The following is a 26656-nucleotide window of genomic DNA, read 5'->3' as shown; positions in this document are numbered from 1 at the left end:
GACCGTATGTTGATTATTCATCTCTTCACCATATTGTTAACCTTTCAAAATTAAGATACTAAAATAAGGATGGTAGCATTGATAATCCTTTATTACATGAATATCGTCATACAGAAAGTCAACAAATGGTAGTGTTAGTGAAAACTATAACATAAGAGAAAAATCGGTATGATGATTTAAAAGAAAAGGAAAGTTAAAATCATGTTTCAACAGAAACCCATATTTGAATAATTCTTAGTTTCCTTTCTAGTTAGTGTGTTTTTTCTTTTTTATAACCAATTATTAATCACCTATTGGCCCTCTGGTCTCGCTTCAAATTCACTCATAAATTCTTCCGCATTTCTGATTTTCTTAATTTTCTTGACGTACTCGACTCTCCTATGGGATGTCCTTACCTCCCAGGTGTCATTACTGAGTTCCTTCTTCTCCTGACGTCCATCCGAGTCTTCTATATCCGGAAATTTATTCGAATTAATTTTCTCGAAGTACTTCTCTTTTGATTCGGCGATGATATCGGAGGCTGTTTCGAAAGATATGTCCGAATGCGTTAAGAAAAATACGCAGGTTGTGAATTGCAAGGCTTCCAAGGCTGTTAATTCACCTCTTTTGCCTAAGTCGTTGGCGTATGATAAGATGTTTAGGCCACAGGTTGACAGCACTGCCATGTCCAAACCAATGCAAACGGATCTTATCTCCTCACTTACGGTTATTCCAAACACACCAGCGTGCGACAGTGCCTTTTCCGGATCTATGCCAGTAATGGCAATTATCGATTTGATGATGTTCAACCAACACATTCTTGCCTCTGCGTTATCCAAACCCAACGACTGGTCGTGTTTAAAACGATCGGTTAATATCTCGATGCCTCTGCCCGTGTCATAAACTGCTCTTGTAGTCTTGACGAATATGCTGCCCAGAATGACAACAGCTCCTATGACAGCTGTTTGTGGAAAGAGGGTCATACCGATGCCAGTTAGCATCCCAAGAGACGATGACGTTTTCAGAACGTTGTCCATTTTGTCAAGAAATTCAGTCAGGTCTCCTCTGTGTGTCTGGTCATAAAATTGCGGACAGTCAACGTTGCCTTTTATGTAGACTCCTCCTTCAGGCACGCAGATCCAACAAACGTTCCAGATATTTTCTTCCAGGTAATTATTCCATGAGTGATAGACCCTTCCAACATGATCTATAAAGTACGATTTCGACACATCAAGAACCTCTTCGGTATCCCTTCTTACTCTAAAGACTGGAACTACAGTGTCTATAGTCCCTTCCCTGTACACGCAAGTGAATATGACAGCTATGTAAACATCCTGGAATACTTCTTGCGAGTACTTGACACACTTAGATTTGATCTCGTCAACCATTTGCTTCTGATCATCTGACAGACCAAAGTCCTCTGCGGTGCTTCTAGGCTGGCCGGAGAGAGCTATGGCTATTTTCTGCCACAAGTGCTGTTCGTCGTCAGGTAACTTGTACATCTCCCATATTCTGTTTCCCAAAGATAGTAGAAAGATCTTTTGACGTAGACTTGATTGGCTTTTCCAGTCGTCGAGGGTCATGGCTGGTTTTCTTTTCTGGAATGTGAGATGGTGAAGGTGAATCTGATGTAAGAGAATTGATTGGGAAATCTAAGTTTTCACATTAACGAGAGTTTTGGTGTAGATCAAATTTTGCCGTGTAGGTAAGGATTATTGTTACCCCCTCTCCTTTTCGGGGAATACTGCCAAGCAATTAAACTGTTTTTAAACTTACAATGTTGTAGTTTCTCCTCGATCTGATCAGAATAACATCTAGGCCTATTTACACGGATTCTACCTCATTGATGTATCTCTTCACTGATTTCTAAAGGTTTCTTCGCCAAACGCTCACCTGAAACATTAAGCGAAGACTCAGTTGGTATAGGCTATAATAAAAATTCTTTTAACATTATATATCAAAGGCTATAAATCTTTAGCATCTATAGTTAAAATAGTAAAGGTTATTTATTTAAAACTTTAAACTTAGATTTAATGATTTTCTTTCAAATTACATTTCCCTCTATATCAATAGTCAACGTAATGGAGGGTACCCATTCATATTGTTTTCGCCCTTAATTGAGAAAGTTAACCTACACTCCATATTTATCTATTAAAAAATATAGCTTTGTGTATATTATGCAAAGACGACTCTCTCTCTCTCTCTCTCTCTCTCTCTCTCTCTCTCTCTCTCTCTCTCTCTCTCTCTCTCTCTCTCTCTCTCTCTCTCTTTAGATGTCCTTAGTTTACCTGTTTTGTATCTCACAGTCACAAAGCTTAACCAAAAAGACCAAGATAGCTATGATTTTCGGCTCTTTAAATATTGTGTTTTTGTCAATGAAAATTCCTTTAACACTTTTGTTTACTACAACACATTTACTACGCAAATTAGAGTATGATTACCTTCACCAATTAAGTTTGAAGGAGGTTATATTATACCTCTGTTTGTGAGTTTGTTTGTGTGTGTATTTGTTTGTTTGTGAGCACCTACCTGGCCACAATTTCAATCTTAGAGTAATGAAACATGTAGGGATTAACTGATATGTAAAAGAGTGGGGGTGATTAATTTTTTGGAAGGTCAAGGTCAAAGGTCGGGTCACGGTTAAGCAAAATGTACAATTTATTGTGTTTTTTTTTTAAAGACCTTCCTAGCCACAATTTTAATCGTAGAGTAATGAAACATGCGGGGATTAACTGTTATATAAACAGCTGGAAATTATTAAATTTCACAAGGTTAAAGGTCAAGGTCACGGACGAGCAAACCGTTAAAATCAGTCCAAAAGGTCAAGAAATAGGCTGCCCTGGCGAAGATTTGCGCTCTACTGAGTGCCCCTCTAGTTGATGAGTGTAATATTCAAATTTATACAGAGCCGTATTAATTGGTTTTGACATTCGTATTAAAAAATATATATATATATATATATTTACTCTTAAAACATTTGTTGTCAAATACTCCTACTGCACTACGGCAATTATTAATAAACATGCCAACTTTTATATCACAGTTGCTTGCAGTTTCAAATTTTGAAATGTTATGGGTTTTTAATGAAAGAAACTAAGAAATTCAAGAGATTAATGGTGAATCTGGTTTCTGAGGAGTCTTGGCAACTAGATAAACATTTGACAAGGTCTTGTTGGCCTTCTCTCTCTCTCTCTCTCTCTCTCTCTCTCTCTCTCTCTCTCTCTCTCTCTCTCTCTCTCTCTCTTTCTTGTGTTTGTCATCAAAGCTATTGTTTGTCATTTTCTTAAGGCTTGGAGTATTGTTCACCTCTTTATAACTACAGTTTAACCATAAAATATTTGTGGCACAATTCATTTTGTTCCTATGGAAGTATGATCAGTGTAAAGACTTGCAACTCACGACAGTGTTACCGTAAGAAACGAAACTAATATGTCATTTAGAAGTGCTTCCGTCGGGCCTCAACCCCACAGCTGCTTATTCACACACACCTTCCTATTTGTTTAGGTTGTAGCTGGGTATTGATACTTCTAGATTTTTATGCAGTAAGCTGGGGTCGTTTCATAAGGTACCTCCCAGTTATGTTTGATAAATTGCCCCCAGTTATACTTCTCGGTTAAGTCAATATACAGCCTAAGGCTGATTATATAAGAATTCATGTAGCGCTGTAAGTCAAAGAAAATTTTTGCTAATCAAACATGAAGGAAAATATAGTTTGAACCTCCATAGATGCCCAACGAAGCTTCACAGGTACAATATTTTTCATTACATATTGTTTTACAAATACGTTTAAAATACACTATTATTTGAATAAACTTACACCGTATTTTACAATATCTCTTTCTTCAAATTCAAGAGCGTCACTTGTAGTTGCAATCGTGTTGATATAGATTCTGCATTCACTCAACAATGTTCGTTAGTTAATACTGTCTCTGTCATAAACCCCAAAAAGGCTGCTTCACTGGTCCAAAGTAAAGCGGTTATTAATTTAAACCCACTTTAGTCAAACAAAATAGAAAATTCTCTAGCCTGAAGATGCAAGAGTCTAGTACACTTAACAACATTAACACTTATGATCCCCGGTGCACAGGGAACAGAATCCAGTTATCAGCTAAACTCTCTCTCTCTCCTCTCTCTCTCTCTCTCTCTCTCTCTCTCTCTCTCTCTCTCTCTCTCTCTCTCTCTCTCTCTCTTTATCGGACGCTTCACGGACAACTGATGTATGTGTTGAGGATTAGTACGAATCCATAATTAGGGTGGCTGTACGAGGGTCGTTTTTATCACGTTAGCAACAAGAGCTTGAATGTTACTTTTGTTTATGCCGTATATGGTGACAACAAATTTAACTTCCATTTCTTTAGTTATTTAACAATCAATAGACTATTTTAGATACATACATATTACACAAGTACATACGCGCACGCATTACACATTCACACGTGTGCTCGCACACACAAACAAAAAAATAAACAAACTGACACACACACATATGTGTGTGTATATATATATATATATATATATATATATATATATATATATATATATATATATATATATATATATATATATATATATATATATATATATATATATATATAATATACACACACGCACACATACACACACATCTAGATATATATATATATATATATATATATATATATATATATATATATATATATATATATATATATATATATATATATATATATATATATATATAAAATGTGTATTAAAGTGTATACGTACAACTGCGTATTTTCTTAGGAGTATTGGTAGCTTACTACAACACGATGTTTGTTCGCTGTTCCACGAGAATAATACCATAATATTATATATATATATATATATATATATATATATATATATATATATATATATATATATATATATATATATATATAAATATATATATATATATATATATATATATATATATATATATATACATATATATATATATATTTTATATATATATATATATATATATATATATATATATATATATATATATATATATATATATATATATATATATATATATATATATATATATCTGCTTGCATAAGTAGAATAATCAAGTGCAATAAAAGTAACTATTTTTGTATTTCAGCAAGTGAGCAATTTCTTAAATCAGACCCGTTGTGCTGTAGAATTAGTGATCTACATTCAGCTTCATAAATATTGTAGGTTTCGATATATCCATTGCAAGGTCAAATATTTCTCTCTCTCTCTCTCTCTCTCTCTCCCTCTCTCTCTCTCTCTCTCCCTCCCTCTCTCTCTCTCTCTCTCTCTCTCTCTCTCTCTCTCTCTCTCTCTCTCTCTCGTGAGAGTGCTCTGCCTAATCAAGTGCATGTTTACTCTTAACAAGTTATGTAAATTTTAAGTACGGAATTGTATTGTCGTTGTAGAAAAAATAACAAAACAAGTGGCTATTTTGTAGGTCTGTATTTTGTCATGAATATTGTCTTTATAAGAGATAATTAGCGTGTGGTTTTGGTTTGATTTCAATTTTCGTGTAGTTCACCGTTTGTTCATATCTGTGCTTTTTATATACTATTTTATATGTAGATGCCGGGTAAAGAGAATCTCATTTAGGTAACTTTAGGGTAATTGGTTGTTGTTTATCTCCTAATGTCCACTGGTCACAACGTGGACAGCCAAAGGTCATAAAGTCTACTGGTCTCATCGTTGACAACCAAAGGTCATAAAGTACACTGGTCACAACGTTGACAACCAAAGGTCATAATGTCCACTGGTCACATCATTATCAAACCTAAGGTTTTAAACTCTGCTGGTCATAACGTGGAAAACGAAAGGTCATATTGTTCACTGGTCACAACATTGGCAACCAAAGGTCATAAAAGCCCACTGGCCACAACGTTGACAACCAGAGATCCTTAAAAGCACAGTGGCCACAACGTTGACAACCAAAGGATATAAAAGCCTACTGGTCACAACGTTGACAACCAGAGGTCATAAAAGCCCACTGGCCACAACGTTGACAACCAAAGGTTATAAAAGCCCACTGGCCACAACGTTGACAACCAAAGGTCATAAAAAAGCACAGTGGCCACAACATTGACAACCAAAGGATACAAAAGCCTACTGGTCACAACATTGACAACCAACGTCATAAAAGCCCACTGGCCACAACGTTGACAACCAAAGGTCATAAAAGCACAGTGGCCACAACGTTGAAAACCAAAGGTTATAAAAGCCTACTGGTCACAACATTGACAACCAAAGGTCATATTGTTCACTGGCCACAACGTTGACAACCAAAGGTCATAAAAGCACAGTGGCCACAACGTTGACAACCAAAGGTCATAAAAGCCCACTGGCCACAACGTTGACAACCAAAGGTCATAAAAGCACAGTGGCCACAACATTGACAAACAAAGGTCATAAAAGCCCACAGGTCACAACGTTGACAACCAAAGGTCATAAAAGCCCACTGGCCACAACGTTGACAACCGAAGGTCATAAAAGCACAGTGGCCACAACGTTGACAACCAAAGGTTATAAAAGCCTACTGGTCACAGCATTGACAACCAAAGGTCAAAGGTCATAAAAGCCCACTGGCCACAACGTTGACAACCAAAGGTCATAAAAGCACAGTAGCCACAATGTTGACAACCAAAGGTCATAAAAGCACAGTGGCCACAACGTTGACAACCAAAGGTTATAAAAGCCTACTGGTCACAGCGTTGACAACCAAAGGTCATAAAAGCACAGTGGCCACAACGTTGACAACCAAAGGTTATAAAAGCCTACTGGTCACAGCGTTGACAACCAAAGGTCAAAGGTCATAAAAGCCCACTGGCCACAACGTTGACAACCAAAGGTCATAAAAGCACAGTGGCCACAACGTTGACAACCAAAGGTCATAAAAGCACAGTGGCCACAACGTTGACAACCAAAGGATATAAAAGCCTACTGGTCACAACGTTGACAACCAGAGGTCATAAAAGCCCACTGGCCACAACGTTGACAACCAAAGGTTATAAAAACCCACTGGCCACAACGTTGACAACCAAAGGTCATAAAAAAGCACAGTGGCCACAACATTGACAACCAAAGGATACAAAAGCCTACTGGTCACAACATTGACAACCAAAGGTCATAAAAGCCCACTGGCCACAACGTTGACAACCAAAGGTCATAAAAGCACAGTGGCCACAACGTTGACAACCAAAGGTTATAAAAGCACAGTGGCCACAACGTTGACAACCAAAGGTTATAAAAGCCTACTGGTCACAACATTGACAACCAAAGGTCATATTGTTCACTGGCCACAACGTTGACAACCAAAGGTCATAAAAGCACAGTGGCCACAACGTTGACAACCAAAGGTCATAAAAGCCCACTGGCCACAACGTTGACAACCAAAGGTCATAAAAGCACAGTGGCCACAACGTTGACAACCAAAGGTCATAAAAGCACAGTGGCCACAACGTTGACAACCAAAGGTCATAAAAGCACAGTGGCCACAACATTGACAAACAAAGGTCATAAAAGCCCACAGGTCACAACGTTGACAACCAAAGGTCATAAAAGCCCACTGGCCACAACGTTGACAACCGAAGGTCATAAAAGCACAGTGGCCACAACGTTGACAACCAAAGGTTATAAAAGCCTACTGGTCACAGCATTGACAACCAAAGGTCAAAGGTCATAAAAGCCCACTGGCCACAACGTTGACAACCAAAGGTCATAAAAGCACAGTAGCCACAACGTTGACAACCAAAGGTCATAAAAGCACAGTGGCCACAACGTTGACAACCAAAGGTTATAAAAGCCTACTGGTCACAGCGTTGACAACCAAAGGTCATAAAAGCACAGTGGCCACAACGTTGACAACCAAAGGTTATAAAAGCCTACTGGTCACAGCGTTGACAACCAAAGGTCAAAGGTCATAAAAGCACAGTGGCCACAACGTTGAAAACCAAAGGTTATAAAAGCCTACTGGTCACAGCCTTGACAACCAAAGGTCAAAGGTCATAAAAGCCCACTGGCCACAACGTTGACAACCAAAGGTCATAAAAGCACAGTGGCCACAACGTTGACAACCAAAGGTCATAAAAGCACAGTGGCCACAACGTTGACAACCAAAGGTCATAAAAGCACAGTGGCCACAACGTTGACAACCAAAGGTCATAAAAGCACAGTGGCCACAACGTTGAAAACCAAAGGTTATAAAAGCCTACTGGTCAAAGCCTTGACAACCAAAGGTCAAAGGTCATAAAAGCCCACTGGCCACAACGTTGACAACCAAAGGTCATAAAAGCACAGTGGCCACAACGTTGACAACCAAAGGTCATAAAAGCACAGTGGCCACAACGTTGACAACCAAAGGTCATAAAAGCACAGTGGCCACAACGTTGAAAACCAAAGGTTATAAAAGCCTACTGGTCACAGCCTTGACAACCAAAGGTCAAAGGTCATAAAAGCCCACTGGCCACAACGTTGACAACCAAAGGTCATAAAAGCACAGTGGCCACAACGTTGACAACCAAAGGTCATAAAAGCACAGTGGCCACAACGTTGACAACCAAAGGTCATAAAAGCCCACTGGCCACAACGTTGTCAACCAAAGGTCATAAAAGCACAGTGGCTACAACGTTGACAACCAAAGGATATAAGAGCCTACTGGTCACAACGTTGACAACCAAAGGTCATAAAAAAGCACAGTGGCCACAACATTGACAACAAAAGGTTATAAAAACCTACTGGTCACAACATTGACAACCAAAGGTCATAAAAGCCCACTGGCCACAACGTTGACAACCAAAGGTCATAAAAGCACAGTGGCCACAACGTTGACAACCAAAGGTCATAAAAGCCCCCTGGCCACAACGTTGACAGCCAAAGGTCATATTGTTCACTGGTCACAACATTGACAACCAAAGGTCATAAAAGCACAGTGGCAACAACGTTGACAACCAAAGGTCATAAAAGCCCACTGGCCACAACGTTGACAACCAAAGGTCATATTGTTCACTGGTCACAACATTGACAACCAAAGATTATAAAAGCACAGTGGCCACAACGTTGACAACCAAAGGTCATAAAAGCACAGTGGCCACAACGTTGACAACCAAAGATTATAAAAGCCCACTGGCCACAACGTTGACAACCAAAGGTCATAAAAGCACAGTGGCCACAACGTTGACAACCAAAGATTATAAAAGCCCACTGGCCACAACGTTGACAACCAAAGGTCATAAAAGCACAGTGGCCACAACGTTGACAACCAAAGATTATAAAAGCCCACTGGCCACAACGTTGACAACCAAAGGTCATAAAAGCACAGTGGCCACAACGTTGACAACCAAAGATTATAAAAGCCCACTGGCCACAACGTTGACAACCTAAGGTCATAAAAGCACAGTGGCCACAACATTGACAACCAAAGATTATAAAAGCCCACTGGCCACAACGTTGACAACCAAAGGTCATAAAAGCACAGTGGCCTCAACGTTGACAACCAAAGGTTATAAAAGCCTACTGGTCACAACGTTGACAACCAAAGGTCATATTGTTCACTGGTCACAACATTGACAACCAAAGGTCATAAAATCCCACTGGCCACAACGTTGACAACCAAAGGTCATAAAAACACAGTGGCCACAACGTTGACAACCAAACGATATAAAAGCCTACTGGTCACAACGTTGACAACCAGAGGTCATAAAAGCACAGTAGCCACAACGTTGACAACCAAAGGTTATAAAAGCCTACTGGTCACAACGTTGACAACCAAAGGTAATATTGTTCACTGGTCACAACATTGGCAACCAAAGGTCATAAAAGCCCACTGGCCACAACGTTGACAACCATAGGTCATAAAAGCACACTGGCCACAACATTGACAACCAAAGGTTAGAAAAGCGTACTGGTCACAACATTGACAACCAAAGGTCATTAAAGCCCACTGGCCACAACGTTGACAACCAAAGGTCATAAAAGCACAGTGGCCACAACGTTGACAACCAAAGGTTATAAAAGCCTACTGGTCACAACGTTGACAACCAAAGGTCATATTGTTCACTGGTCACAACATTGGCAGCCAAAGGTCATAGAAGCCCACTGGCCACAACGTTGACAACCAAAGGTCATGAAAGCACAGTGGCCACAACGTTGACAATCAAAGGATATAAAAGCCTACTGGTCACAACGTTGACAACCAGAGGATATAAAAGCACAGTGGCTACAACGTTGACAAACAAAAGTTATAAAAGCCTACTGGTCACAACGTTGACAACCAAAGGCCATATTGTTCACTGGTCACAACATTGGCAACCAAAGGTCATAAAAGCCCACTGGCCACAACGTTGACAACCAAAGGTCATAAAAGCACAGTGGCCACAACATTGACAACCAAAGGTTATAAAAGCCTACTGGTCACAACGTTGACAACCAAAGGTCATAAAAGCCCACTGGCCACAACGTTGACAACCAAACATCATAAAAGCACAGTGGCCACAACGTTGACAACCAAAGGTTATAAAAGCCCACTGGCCACAACGTTGACAACCAAACATCATAAAAGCACAGTGGTCACAACGTTGACAACTAAAGGTCATATTGTCCACTGGTCACAACATTTGCAACCAAAGGTCATAAAAGCCCATGGCCACAACGTTGACAACCAAAGGTCATATTGTCCACTGGTCACAACGTTGGCAGCCAAAGGTCATAAAAGTCCATGGCCACAACGTTGACAACTAAAGGTCATATTGTCCACTGGTCACAACATTTGCAACCAAAGGTCATAAAAGCCCATGGCCACAACGTTGACAACTAAAGATCATATTGTCCACTGGTCACAACATTTGCAACCAAAGGTCATAAAAGCCCAGTGGCCACAACGTTGACAATCAAAGTTCATATTGTGCACTGGTCACAGTATTGGCAACCAAAGGTCATAAAAGCCCACTGGTCACAACGTTGACAACCAAAGGTTATAAAAGCAAACTGGCCACAACGTTGACAACCAAAGGTTATAAAACCCCACTGGCCACAACGTTGACAACCAAAGGTTATAAAAGCAAACTGGCCACAACATTGACAACCAAAGGTCATATTGTCCACTGGTCACAGTATTGGCAACCAAAGGTCATAAAAGCCCACTGGTCACAACATTGACAACCAAAGGTTATAAAAGCCCACTGGCCACAGCGTTGACAACCAAAGGTTATAAAAGCCCACTGGCCACAACGTTGACAACCAAAGGATATAAAAGCAAACTGGCCACAACATTGACAGCTAAAGGTCATATTGTCCACTGGTCACAATATTGGCTACCAAAGGTCATAAAAGCCCACTGGCCACAACGTTGACAACCAAAGGTCATAAAAGCACAGTGGCCACAACGTTGACAACCAAAGGTTATAAAAGCCCACAGGTCACAACGTTGACATCCAAAGGTTATAAAAGCACAGTGGCCACAACGTTGACAACCAAAGGTTATAAAAGCACAGTGGCCACAACGTTGACAACCAAAGGTCATAAAAGCACAGTGGCCACAATGTTGACAACCAAAGGTTATAAAAGCCCACTGGCCACACCATTGACAACTAAAGGTCATAAAAGCCTACTGGACACAACGTTAACAACCGAAGGTTATGAAAGCCCACTGGCCACAATGTTGACAACCAAAGTTCCATTGGCCACAACGTTGACAATCAAAGGTTATAAAAGCCCTATGGCCACAACGTTGACAACCAAAGGTCATAATGTCCACTGGTCACGTGTGCAAATCAAAGGTCATAAAGCCCACTGATCACATCGTTGACAACCAAGTTTAAAATCAACTGATCCCAACGTTGACAACCAATGGTCATAAGGTCCACTGGTCACAACGTTGGCAACCAAAGGTCATAAGGTCCACTGGTGACATCATTGACATCCAAAGGTCATACAGTCCACTGGTCACATGGTTGGCAAACCTAAGGTCATAAAATTCTGCATGTCATATTGTAGACAACCAAAGGTCGTAAAGTCCACTGGTTACAACGTTGACAACCAAAGGTCGTAAAGTCCACTGGTTACAACGTTGACAACCAAAGGTCATAATGTCCACTGGTCACAACGTGTGCAAATCAAAGGTCATAAAGTCAACTGGTCACAACGTTGACAGCCAAAGGTCATAATGTCCACTAGTCATATCATTATCAAACCTAAGGTTATAAAGTCTGCTGGTCATAACGTGGAAAACCTAAGGTCATAAAGTTCACTGGTCACAACGTTGACAACCATGGGGCATATTGTCCACTGATCCCAACATTGGCAACCAAAGGTCTTAAATTACACTGGTCACAACGTTGACAAGCAAAGGTCATAAATTTTTAGTCTACCGGTTACAAGGTTTACAACCAAAGGTCATAAAGTCCACTGGTCTCAGCATTGACAATCAAAGGTTATAAAGTCTACTGGTCACAGTGTTGATAACTAAAGGTCATAACATCACTGGTCATAATCTTGCTTCATGTAACTTCTTTATATGTATTCATGTTTCTATCATGAAGTCCACTGGTTACAATGCTGACAACCATACGTCATAAATTTTTAGTCCACTAGTCACAATGTTGACAACGCTAGGTCATAAAGTCTACTGGTCACAACGTTGACAACTAAAGGTCATAACCTCACTGGTCACAATCTTCTTTCTTGTGACTTCTAGTTCCGGTAGGGGCTAGTTCCATCAGTACACATATTTTGCAGTGTTCTTTTAACCTGTAGAATTTCTCCCTAACTAGCCTTCAACTATATACTTCCTCACCTACTTCCTTTTTCCTATCCTGCTGTCCGACCTCTTAACGTTTCCTTCTTACTGCAACTGCTGGGTTTTCTTTGTGTCGCATATATAAATTGTCTCCTAAGGCCTCAGTGCTGCGCCTTCTGGTCTAAATTCATAGATACCAGCATTAATTCTAGAGACTTAATGGGGTACTGGTCGGCTGCGTTTCGACGAGATACTGAAGCGCTTTCCCGGAGGTGTATGAATTGGTTAATGTGTAGGAGTTTTTTTTCAGAGGGATTTGGTCTCTAATTCTTCCGTTGGATTATCAATTTGGGTCTATGTATTTTTTGGGTGGAAAATATTCCTTGTTTGGGAATTTGACTTGATGCTTTTGTAGAAATATAATCTTATATATTTTACATATATATGTGTGTATATAAGTATATACATACTCGTATATACGTTTATATATATCATAATCATCAGCCGTTACTAGTCAACTATAGAACAAAGGCCTCGGACATGCCCTTCCACCTGCGTCTATTTATAGTTCTTCTATGCTAATCCACAACCACAAACTTTCTTATCGTCGATGTATCGTCTTCTCTTCGTTCCCCTGTGTTCTTTTGCATTCTCTAGGGATAGGCTTCCTTATGGCAGAAATTAGGGGTAAGCGCTAGAAGTCGGACAAAATTACCAAACTTTCAGAGATGATAAATTAAGCATATAAGATCATTAATTTTAATGGCTCCAACTAAATTGTCGTTTATTATGACTTTTATTGCCATGTTTCAAAATGGCCACCTGCAGAATAAAGTATGTTAATTGTTTAAAAAAATTTTTTGCAAATATTAATTCAACACTGTATTAACAGAATTACAGACAAATTTACTCATTTTCTTATGCACAATTGGTATTATTTATTAAGTAAAATACAGGCAAGCAATTTTCAGCTAAGGAAGCTTTTGAAAAATATTTGAATGTTAAAGCCTTTTTTATTTTTGGGGCTTGGCCATGCAAAATTCTGTTTTAAGAAAACTACACAGCAGCCTCCTTTGTAGAAAACAATGTTTGTTGCCACAAAATAATTTTAAAAACTATAGACTACAAAGCCAAGGCAAGAAACGGAAGACAGAGTCAGAAGGAGAATGCAATCAAAGTAGACAATCAAAGAGGCAGGCACAAAACATAATCGCAATTTGTAGTAACTTCATTTTCTGCTCAACAAGGCCAGGAACACTTGTTAGATATACCACATAGTGTGCTGAAAAATCACCAAGATTAATGGCAACCACTATGGAAGACTGTCATCTTGCCCGTATTTCATAATATGATTTAGTTCCTTTTACATGCTGGATAAAAGAGAGATGTTAACACCAACATGGCAAAGGCCAGAGCCTTGTTTGAAACTAGATAAAATATAAAGTGATTTACGAGAAGGTACAGACACATAGCCTACATTCCAATTGAATGAACTTTATATGGTTTATGCAAAAAGGCAGTAGGAATTTCATGTCACTGCAGAAATAAATACACTTTTTTTAAAAAACAAACTTCTGGACCATTTTAAAGATGTTAGAATTCAAGATGTCATCCAAACAGGGAAGCGAACATTACTGATATTTCCAGAAGGCATACAAGAATTGTTAGAGGATAAAATGTTTTTTAAGGAACTTGAAAGTGAGTTTTTTAGTCACCAATAATAGCATGCATCTAGAGAAAGTTTAGAATTCTGTACAACAGAATTACCAACGCCAAGTCTACACCTGGAATCGAAGGTCCTATGTGGAAAAAGCTTTAATAATGTTTCTGTAACAACGCCATTGTCTTCAATATTAAAATAAGTTTATTTTTGCAGTAAGAAGAGAGATTTCTCAAACGCTACATTTCTAAACCTTAAATGATATAAGTGGAATATTTTTCACAACGAAGGGAAAATCATATGAACATATACCACCAACAGAAGTGATTTTTTATATCTATTTAGAGTCTCAGAAACTTCAAGTTATATTTATTCTTGGAGTGCTGTGCAGAATATTTTTCAAAAGGAATCGTTTGTCTTCTTAGATTTATAAATAACTATGGATGCTAGGTGGTATATCTACCGTGCTACTTTTTACTTTTACTTTTAGGGGTTTATTTCTCGCCCTCCATCAGACACTAAGAGTCTGTTCAGGCGGGCCTTGGTGTGTGAAAATAATTTCTTTCCCGTTAATATTTTGCTCTGTATATTTTCAGTTATTCGCTAGCATTTGTATTCAGGATTAATAGTTTTTAGATCACTATCATAACACTTTCTAAAGAGATACGTCTTCAGGTTTTTCTCGAAAGCTGCCACATTTTTGCTATTCTTGACATCAAGTGGAAGGTCGTTGAAGAGTCTCGGTGCAGCATAACAAAACGTTCTTCTTCCCATTGCATGATCCACACTAATTTCGAATAGTCTATATGGATCATCAGCATGTCTAACTCTTACAGCAGCACTAGTAGCTTGAGGGTAGGGGACCAAGCAGTCACGAAGATATTTAGGCTTATCACTTGTAAGTGCTTTGTAAGTCAACAAACAAATTTTAAATTCAATTCTACCCTTAACAGGTACCCACTGTAGATGATCAGTGCAGGATTTTATTCTCTCCCGAGGTTTAATGCCTTTTATCAGTCTAGCCGTCTAGGTGGTATATCTTACTGTGATAGGGGGTATATCTTAGCAGTCCATGTTTACCAACTGTTATAGTCTTATATGAGGATGAGCAACCTGGTGGAGTAATGAGAACTTTGGTTGTGGAGGAAATCCCCCCCCCCCCAAATCTCGATGAAGTCACTGGCAGCAGGGTAACGGATTGGGTTCAAGGCAATAGATGAACTGTCTCTTCGGCTTCTACTCTTGATGCCTGGTGGTTGATCTTACTGGAATAAGTATGGATTGGTAGGGGTTACTTGCTTAGTTAGATAGGCGCTGCGCATCACAAGGAACTGGCTATCCTTTTCATGAATCTAGCCAATGAATCCTCTATGGCTTTAGACAGTCAGTGGAAAGAGAAGATGACAGAATGGCCACATGTCCAGGCCGTAGCAGGGTGATAAGAATCTCCCAGTTTATGAATACTAAAGAACAATTGAACATTGGCAATTGGAATGTTAAAACCACGTATCAGATTGGAAAGTTACAGCAAGTGGAGAGTGAATTTATGAAATACAGTTTGGATATCTCGGCCCTAAATGAAACATGTTTTAAGGGGATTGGCAAGGAAAGTTTAGACTAAGGCAATTTAAATCTATTCGGGAAGAACAGATGAAGTTGGAAGAGGAAAAGTAGGAATGACGATGACACCAAGACCCGAGGCATTAACTAAATGGAGAGCTATTAATAATAGATTGTTACTGTTCAAATCAAACAATGCAATGTGAGTATTATAGCTTTCTATACTACAGGATTTCCTTGAAAAAAGGAAATATGAATACTGTTCTATGGGGGACTGCGGAGTGTAATAGATTCGATCCCAGAGAGAGATATAAAAATTATGATTGACGACTTCAATGCTAAAGTTATAAGGAATAATCAAGGGAAATTGCAAATGAAAATTGAGCGCATTTCATAAATTTCTGTTCAACAAACAATCATGTCATCGGAGGTACTCTTTTCCAGCACAAGGACATCCACAAATATACATGGATTTCACCATGTGGCAATTACAAAAATCAAATAGATTAACATTATCATTATTAAAGAGAAGGAGGACTATGAGAATGTAAGACGCAGTAGAGGGGCAGATATTTGTAGTGATCACCAGCTCCCCATTGCCCCACTGAAATTAAACTTGAAATCACCTAACAGAAAGGTAGATAGATTACCTAGGTTTGATACAACTAAGCTTCTAGAAGAAGAGTGCAGAGAAACATTCGCAATTGATTTTAGGAATCGATTTGCAGTCTTAGAGACTTGAAAAATTTAGGAGAAGAAGAGCAGACAATTAATGAAGAGTGGTGCAATGTTAAGAACATATATCAGTCAGTTGGTAGTGAAGTCTTGGGACACGCAGTTACAACGAGAAAGCCATGGATATCGAATGATACGTGGGATACAATAAAAAGGAGAGAGACAGAAATTTATTGTTGAAGGTTTTTGAGGAAGTAATAAACATTACAAGGTAGAGCATCCGAATTATTCTAGTATTGATAGTGTGGTCAAAAGAAAAGCCGGAATGACTGGAGAGAATATTTAGACTGTAAAGCAGATGAAGCTGACAAAGCTATGAATTCTGGGAGTGGCTAGGGTGTAAGAATTGCTCATAGAATTATTAATGAAATCTCTACTGAGCATAGAAGAAGCATATGCCCATCAAAAAAGAGAGATGGATCAGTTTTAACAACTGAAGATGAGGAAAGACAACGTTGGATTGAACAATTTAGTGAAGTTATGAATAGGAGATACGAAGGGAATAATTTGATTGATATACCTGATGCTGAGGAAGACCTTGATGTGCCCAAGAATGAATTCAGTGTATTTGAAGTCTAGGCTATCTTTAAAAAACTCAAAAGATGGAAAGCCCTTGGATACGATGAAATATCTGCCGAGATGATACTGGCCGAAAATGAAGCGGCCCCCTGAATAATTACAAGATTATTTGCAGAATGTGGCATGAAGAGGCAAAACCTAATGGAAAGGAGTTAGGAGTGTTGGTAAAAGTGGCAAAAAAAGGAGACCTGACTGATTGCAATAATTTGAGGCAAAACACTTAGTCAGATGTTTTGAAAATATATAGTATGCTTATTCTAAAGAGATTGGAGAGAAAGTTTGATGAAAAACTGAGAGATAAACAAGCAGGATTTCGAAAAAGTAGAAGTTGGACTGACCAAATTTTCATTTTGAGACATGTACAGCAATAGGTAAAATAGAGATATCCACTTTTGATGGCATTTGTGGACTCTGAAAAAGCCTTTGATAGTGTGCAGCGGCCAATTTTGTGGAGAGTCCTGCATTATAATGGAATTCCTCTTAAATATTAGAATAAGATCAAGTCTTTTCATGAGCATAGTAAGTGCAAAATTAACGTTAATGGAGTCCTATCAAATGAATTTCCAGGGAACAGCAGAGTACTCCAAGGAATTGTTGTCTTTTCCTCATGGATTTTTTAATGCATAGAACAGTTGGAGGCGGTGGAGAAGAATTTTATTGGATTGGTAATGTGAATTTAGCAGATCTAGAGTATGCTGATGATGATGATGTCTATATTAGCAGAACACCACAGGATTTGTAATGCTTGCTTACCAGAATACATGAAATAACCCAGTAGGTTGGCCCCACGATAGATAGAAGAAAGACATAGATGACAAGAACGGAGTATGCAATGGAAGAGGATCATTGGAAGGAGAAAGGATTAGTGAGGTAGAATCATTTAATTATTAGGAACTATGATCTCCAATACAGGGTCTTTAGAATTAGAGTTTAGAGAAAGATTGAAAAAAGCAAATCAGAGAATGGCTAGGTTAAGTAAAATTCGAAAATCAAATCACCTGAAATTACATATAAGTATCAGACTATACATAAATTTAGTGAGATCGGTGTTACTATATAGACATGAGTCATGGTATGACAATAAAACAATCTCCAATAGATTTAGTAAATTTGAGAACAAATCCCTCAGAAGGATACTGGGATATAAATGGCAGGACTGGATTAGAAAGGTAATTATAAGAGAGATTACTCAGGTGCCATATGTGGATGAAATCATGATGAGGGGTAGAAGGAGATGGTTTGGGCATGCTCTTCGCACGCTCCAAGTGAAATTAGCTCACCAAACGTTTAGCTGGGCTCCACAAGGCACTAGAAGAGTTGGAAGACCCAGGCCTACAGGCCTGAGGACTATGGAGCGTGAAGTAAGAGATGATATATGGAGAAGTATTGAATTAAAAGCTCAAGATAGAGACGACTAGCGAAATTTAACCGATGCCCTTTAAGTCAGTTTGCGTGAGAGATGATGATGATGATGATGATGGATGGATGGTATAAACCATGATGAAATGAGCTATATAGTATAACTGCTTCCTTGTCAAATCAAATACAATATAGGCAATATAATTAATTTTCAGGATGCAGTTATACAGTTTGTGTAAAAAAAGCCTATGCATATGGTATCTAGACATCCCCTATACATCTACAGTCGACCGTACGATATTCCAATGACTGGCCCAAGAGGTTAAGAAAGAATTTTGGGTACCTGTGTGAATAACAGTAGCAGAGGTTGGAATGAGTTCTATTCTCATAAAGTGTTCTTGTAAAGGAAATCCTACTCGCTGCTCCTTTTCTAAAGTTTGACTTCTGTGCACAGAATTATGCAGGTGCAAATGTGACTCCTAATTTTTTGGACCAAGTGGTTTCAAGTGCTAGATTTTATAAAACATAATATCTAAAGTACTTCAATAGATCTCTTTATAGTAACATTACAGATACTTAGAATATAATTGGTTGTAGCTCATGACTGTTTTTTTTATGAGAAAAAAAAAAAAAACTTTATTTTGCTGGATAATTCATCGTTTTTATATTTCTAAAACAAATATTTAATATAGCAGTCTTGCTTGCGAAAAAAATAGAAATAACAGATAATGAAGTTGTTTTAGAGGATATTTTGTTAGTTTATATTAAAAATGACATATTTTTTACACAAATTATATGGCAACTTATATGTTATCCAATATCATATTACTTGGTATGTAGTGGCCATCTTAGAAAATGGCAGGCATTTCAATAAAATTAAATATTTTTCCTGGGGCCATTGAAAATACTGTATAAAAGGGCATTAAAAGCTTACTCTGATAGTTTGGAAATTTTTTCCAAAAATAACGGTATTTTCACCAAGGGAGCCCACTAGGATCCATTTTATTATTCTTAATGTCCATCTATTATCTTTCGTTCTCATTATGTCCTGCTCATGCCCATTTCTTTTTCTTTACATGTTGGAATATCCTCTACTTTAGTTTTCTCGCATATCCTTGTTTCTGTTTTTCTGTCCTAGTTTTGTTCCTATCATCATTCTTTCCATAGCTCTTTGATTCTTTTCATAGCTCTTTGAGTTGTCACTAGCTTATTTTCTAAGGATTTAGTTAGGCTCAAAGTTTCTGATGCATACGTTAAAACTATTAGGGCCACCTGATTAGATACTTTAGTTTTTAGCGAAAGGGGCCTTTTATTTTTCATAATATTATATAATTTTTTTTTTTTTTTTTTTTTTGCTACCAAACGCTCTCCATCCCATACTATTCCTTCTTTTAATTTCAGTCACTTGTCCTTGGGAAACCCTTACTGTCTGTCCTAAGTACATATATTCATTAAAAATCCCTAGAAGTTCATCCATAACTCTTATTTGTTGTCTTCATTTTCATTGAAATTTATCTTAGTTTTACTCATATTCATTTTCAGTCCTACATTTCTGCTTTCTCTATTCAAATCTTCGATCATCTTTTGCAACTCCTAACAAGATTCATTAGATACAACCATGTCATCTGCAAATCTTGAGTTGTTTAGGTATTCGCCAATAATATTAATTCCTACATTTTCCTAATCTAAATCTTTTAAAACTATTACTCTGGGCATGCTGTGAAGAATTTAGGAGAGATATTGTCTCTGACTAACTGCTTTTTCAATTTGAATTTCAATTTCTGTATAGTTTTAGGATTGCTGTTTTTCCTGTATAGATATCTTCATGTGTTCTAATATAAGATTCATCTATTCCTTGTCTTTGAAGGGCTTTCATTACTACTAAAGTTATGACAAAAATTAAAGCTTTCTCATAGTCTATAAATGTCCTACATAGTGGTTTATCATACTCTGTTGATTTTTCCATTAGCTGGTTAATTACATTGATATAATCAGTTGTTGAATACCCAATTTTAAAGCCCACCTGCTCTCTTGGTTGATTGAATTGTAGCAATCTTTCTAATCGGCCTAATATGATCTTTGTAAATGTTTTATAAATTACTGAGAGTAAACTTATTGGGCGGTAATTCTTAAGGTCTTTTGTGTCTCCTTATTTGTCAATTAGTATATTCCAAGTTATAGGCACAGAGTATTTTTGTGTAATTTTCATCCAGTTTAACTAAATTACTATGAAATCTATTCCATCTAATATTAAATCAATTGTTATGACATCTTCTCGTGCTGTTTTGCCTCTTTTCGTGCATTTTAATGTTTTCTTTACTTCCCCTACTGTTACGTGTGGTACCGGCCCAGGTGTTTCATTTTTTCTATTGGAAAAGTTATTTCTTATACCACTATCATATAGCATTGTATAGAAATCCTCTGCAATCTTTATCACTCCATTTGTATTGTTTATAATATTTCCATTTACACTCTTTAAAGCAAAAGTCTGTTGGCGTAATGTTCCAAGTCTTTTTTTTTCACCTATTTAAGGTTTCTTCCTTTCTTTAGTATTTCCTAAATTTTGGTCTGTTTGTGTTTTCCAACATATTTTTTTGGGGGGAGGGATCTTTATTGTTTTGGATAGTTCTGCTAATTCTATTTCATCTCCTACATTTTACCCTCATTTCCAATCTTTTCTTTATTAGGTTTGTGGTCTTTAATGATAGTTTTCCTTGAATTTGTTTAGATAGATAAATTTGTGAGTTGGTTGATTAGAATAGTAATGCTGGTATGTATTGATTTCTTAAATAATTATGATTTAAATTTAATGACAAATTTTCTTTTATGACAATGCCTGAATATACTAATACAGTCATTGGTCTGACCTTTATGTCTTTCATAATGCAAGTTAGTAAATATGTGCTTACGAAGAAATGCTGTTTTATCTGTTTGGGTAAACATGGCATACACCTTGTGTATATTCATACACTTAATAATAGCTTTAATCTCTCTACTCTAAATAACACGTATATACAGTATGTAGGAAGAATAGTGAAGAATATAGTGACTTGCGGCCAATGGTAGTGTTTCAACTGTAGTTAGACCATATGTAGTATGTTTTCTCTGGTCTAGGTGATATAGAAAACTAAATTAGTGGGAGACTGCACAAATTATTTTCAGGCACGAGTGGTTCAGTTTTATAGTTTTTAGCTTCGTTTAGGTCATTATTTTTTAATATATGTATATTTTTTGGAGTTATGAAATGACACTTACAATTATATCGTTTTTATGTTTTTTTTCAATTTTTGTAGTATAATAAATTCTCAGTATCTCGAATTAGTTGTTAATCATAATTTTTAGGTTTTTATTTTTTGTGATATGAATTATCAGTAAATCGATAGAGTAGTTGAAATCCTTATTAGATTTCTTGCAAAAATAAGGTTGGTAAATAAAATAGTAAAAGTTTGTGTATATATATATATATATATATATATATATATATATATATATATATATATATATATATATGTATATATATATATATATATGAACACAATATCGTGCTCAAATAGAAATAAATTTCTACCTCATACTTGGGATCGAACCCTACCCCCTTCTAATGAAAGGCCAGGCTGGAAGCGACCTGGCCTTTCATTAGAAGGGGCTAGGGTTCGATCCCAAATATGAGGTAGAAACGTTTATTTATATATATATATATATATATATATATGTATACTGTATATTTGTATATATATATATATATATATATATATATATATATATATATATATATATATATATATATATGCAGAAGAACCACAGGGAAAATGAAAATACGAAATATACGCTTAAGTCCTGACTAGTTTCGTGATACTTCTTCAGAGGACTGATTTATTGAGAGAGGTTTCTTTACATTTTATAGGGAAAGCAAACATACGAAAATACATATAGAGATTTAGAGAACAATGACCTAAGCTACCTTTCATTAAAAGGTACAATTATTTTATATAGTACACATAAGTATATTGGCACTATATAGTGTTATGCTAGATATAAGTATTGATATATACATGATTATATGTTTATGATATTGATGTTGTATGTATATAAATGTATATATACATATGTATATGGGTATATGTATGTATGTGTATATATATGTAGGTATATATATGTATATGTATATATATGTATATGTATATATATGTATGTGTGTATATATGTATATATGTATATGTATGTGTATATTTATGTTTATATATATGTATGTATGTGTATGTTTTACTTATGTATTTATATAGATAAGGCTACCGTGTTTTCATATAAATAAACTGTACTGAAAGTCAAAAAAAAAAAAAAAAAAAAACAAGAATTTACCCGCCACTAGAAATGACCCTTTTTGGCAGGTGTCTAATGAGCTTGGGGACTCCGACCACTTAACACCTGACCCAAGCCAAGGTAGCTGGTAAGGGAGTGTCATTGTTCTCTAAATCTCTATATGTATGTTCGTATGTTTGCTTTCCCTATCAAATGTAAAGAAACCTCTCTCAATAAATCAGTCCTCTGAAGAAGTATCACGAAACTAGTCAGGACTTAAGCATATATTTCGTATTTTCATTTTCCCTGTGGTTCTTCTGCATCTGAGCATCACGTTTTCCTGTGATTTTTACGCATATATATATATATATATATATATATATATATATATATATATATATATATATTTATAGCTCCTTGGTTAAGGCACTAAAAATATATTATACTATAGCTCGTGACTGGGAACCAAACATATGATATTACACATACTAGGACTGGCAAGATAATCAACCTCTCGAATTCCAAACTCCCTTGTTTGCTTTTGCATTTAAACTGTTATACTTTGAAATATTAATACACGAATTCTGAGACAGTTAAATATCTCCCAGACAGCAATATATGAAACACTGAATATCCAGATATCTCTTAAGTACACTAAAAAAAAACTAGGTAATTACTCTTTAGTATTATTTATAATTTACTATGGCTCTTAACAGGATACGAGCAGATTCTGATTACAAACAACGGTGATTGGAATAATACAATCTTTACAAAAATAAATATATATTCTATATATATTACAACACTTTGAAAAGAATTTACACAAAACTTAGATCAAGAAAAAAATGTTACGATCTGAAAATTATACATTCACTTAACTTTAAATGTTAAATCCGAATAAATCTTAAACTAAGGCAAAAGAAATACTGCAATAAAAATTATACAAAAGCTTGAAATTAACTCTTGAGTAATACAATATTCAAGTTTGATAATTAATGAAAATAGATAACCAGAATCCTAACCTTCCTACAGCCCCGGTTACAGAAACTTTACACAATGCCAACACTCTAATAAAATGAATTCAAAATCACCGTTTTGTCTTGCGTATCTTTTCAATACACGATTTGCTTTGGGGCGCAGAGTCACTCAGGAGAGTACACACTATACGCACTGAACACTTTTAAAACAATACACTGGTTTGTGTGTAACAGAGGGAGTGGGAGGATGTCTATCTTCAGGCTGGAAATTCTCTATCTCTATCTGTAACCTGGGTGTTCACCTTTTATATAAAACCTAATTGCTTCCAGAAACTTCCCAATGAACTGGGAAGCATGGTGGGCCGAGCAAAAGGCGTCAGAGTGGCCATGTATTACTCTCTCGAACGCTACTCACGCCACGCCAAACAGCTCTCTCAGTCGGCTAGCTCCACCCACCGTTTATCCCCGAAAAAAAAAAATCCTATCACCAGGCCCTTCGCTTAGTTTCTAAAGCATATGGTACTGAATATTCTTTCTCAAACATGACTCAATACCTCATAAAATATAAAAGAAGATTACCTAAGCCCTTGTTCATATCGTGTATGATCAAATAACACTCTCAAACCTTTTATGTAAGACTTCGTAACATACATACGTGAAATAAAAAGTGGATTATTAGAAATAAATTTACATATACTAACTTGAATAAATAATATAATGAAATTAACGACGAATGTCTTACGTAATTTACATAGAATACATACATCTACATGAAATGTAAATAAAATCATGAATAAACTATTGTATCTACTCTACACTAGACCAGCTTCGTAAGATATATATATATATATATATATATATATATATATATATATATATATATATATATATACACATATATATATATATATATATATATATATATATATATTTATGTATGTTTACGTATGTATGTGTATGTATGTATATTTACATATACAGTATATATGTATATAAATGGTAGTAGAATGTATTGAAGAAAAGTTGAATTAAGGATTTTTACCTTCGAAGCACTGAGAATGAACACCGGGTCCTCACACTAACTCCCATATATCCATAAATTGAGATAAACTTGCTCTGTTCAATATATCAGGTATGACTATCCTGAACTAATTTGTAATACAACAATTAATCAATCAAATAAAGGGAGTAGAAATACGAAGGTGTAAAACCCAATATAATGGCTTTATTATACAAAGATTATAACGTTAAATTGGACATCTTAACATTGGCAAAATATGATAGCAAATAATTGAAACCAATCAAAGAAATGCAAAATGGTAATCAAAATATTCTTGAGGCTGGACACGTGGTCCTGTGACCCCGAGACTTGACTAGTTTCTAAGAGAAAAATATTAAACACAAAGTTTATACACAAAATCCCACGCACTTTGCCCAAATAGGATAGAAAGCCAGCAATACCTAAATAATGTGAATTTTAATCTGATCTAAAAATGGGGAAAGTTTGTGGCCACGTGTTTTACTTGCACTGACTTCAGTACTTGTGGAAAGCCCTTTTCCAGATAATGGTTGTTCTAGCTTGTTTGCACCTTTCGTTGACTGGTAAACACATCTGTGTTCCTCCCTTCTTGGCCGTTCAGGATAGCTGGTACAGGCTGCAGGCTCGTCTGTCCTATCTCCCGCCTTCCTCTCTGATTGGTATGGATGGAAAGGAAAACCTTGGGGAAGTTAGGGTAAGCCAGAACTGCCCAACAGGTGAAGAACTGAAGGTTACCCTTCCAGTCAGGCTAGCAAATGGCTCGGGCACAGTTGAAATGGTTCACCTGTGTCAGCTATCGACAGGCTAGTTTTGGTGTATTGAGGTGCCAAATCGAGACTTTTTGGGAAGGCATTATATTTGTGTAATGAGTGAGGAGGAGGCAGGATTTTGTACAAAATACAAAGGGAAATGCTGCAACTCCAGGGAACTATACTTGCATAGTAATCCCATCTATTCTGGCATACTAAAAATTAATAATTTAAGAGTATTAGGCAAAGGGCTGGTGCAAACATCCTAAAATTAATCAGACCTGAACTGGTACTGAGAGATAAAAGCTGCTTATAACAGCAATGATAAAATTTCATTCAAACCAAGTGTAAGAATTTACCTCAAAACACGTAGTTTAAGAAAAGAACCCACGTTACATAGCGTATATCATTTGTCTTTCGTTTTAACGCAGCGGCGTCACGAAACATGGCATATATAAGCAATGTTCAGTGAAAAGCAACCTATCCCCCAGTAAAGGAATAATCATGAAAACACAAGTCCCTCAGAGGCTGGCAAGAGAACTCTCCTTCTGGAAGTCTAAAAGGCATGATGTTGGCCAAAGAAGACACAACAACCAAGAGCTATTGGGTCTGCCCCAATCTTTTTACCTCCCACTGTACTTCATTATAAAACTTTTCCCTCCAATCCTTCCAATCCTAATTTCCCCCTCCCCTCCCCCACCTATCCTAATTCCCCCATCCCTTCCCTCACCTATCCTATCCCCCCGATACTAGCTGTAGCTGTAGCAGTCTATCTGTCTCGGTAGAAGAAAACGTCAAGAGCGGAAACGAAATTTCATGGGTAACTACCTTAGTAGTTGGAGCGCGACCAAAATACAAAACGAAAGAAGTAGTGAAGAAAATTCTTCGTGCATATATATATATATATATATATATATATATATATATATATATATATATATATATATATATGTATGTGTGTGTGTATATATAAAGTATATATATATATATATA

At 36.7% G+C, this 26656-nt stretch overlaps 1 protein-coding gene and 1 long non-coding RNA gene across 3 annotated transcripts in view; one reads left to right on the top strand and one right to left on the bottom strand.

Annotated features, from left to right (window-relative positions):
- Positions 1-26656, top strand: part of LOC137658296 (uncharacterized) — a 467487-nt gene that overhangs the window by 201134 nt on the left and 239697 nt on the right. The gene's annotated exons all lie outside the window — the stretch shown is intronic.
- On the bottom strand, positions 250-1848 carry pst (pastrel). The gene has a single exon (XM_068392969.1). The coding sequence runs from the start codon at positions 1560-1562 to the stop codon at positions 291-293; it is 1272 nt and encodes a 423-aa protein (XP_068249070.1). The 5' UTR covers positions 1563-1848; the 3' UTR covers positions 250-290.

The sequence above is a fragment of the Palaemon carinicauda genome, chromosome 19 (assembly GCF_036898095.1).
Source record: "Palaemon carinicauda isolate YSFRI2023 chromosome 19, ASM3689809v2, whole genome shotgun sequence".
NCBI classification, from domain to species: Eukaryota; Metazoa; Arthropoda; class Malacostraca; order Decapoda; family Palaemonidae; genus Palaemon; species Palaemon carinicauda.
This window is presented reverse-complemented; position numbering and strand designations above follow the sequence as displayed.

What these genes read in the sequence shown, in the direction of transcription:
- pst (XM_068392969.1), bottom strand. Translation starts at nt 1,562, where the DNA reads ATGACCCTCGACGACTGGAAAAGCCAATCAAGTCTACGTCAAAAGATC.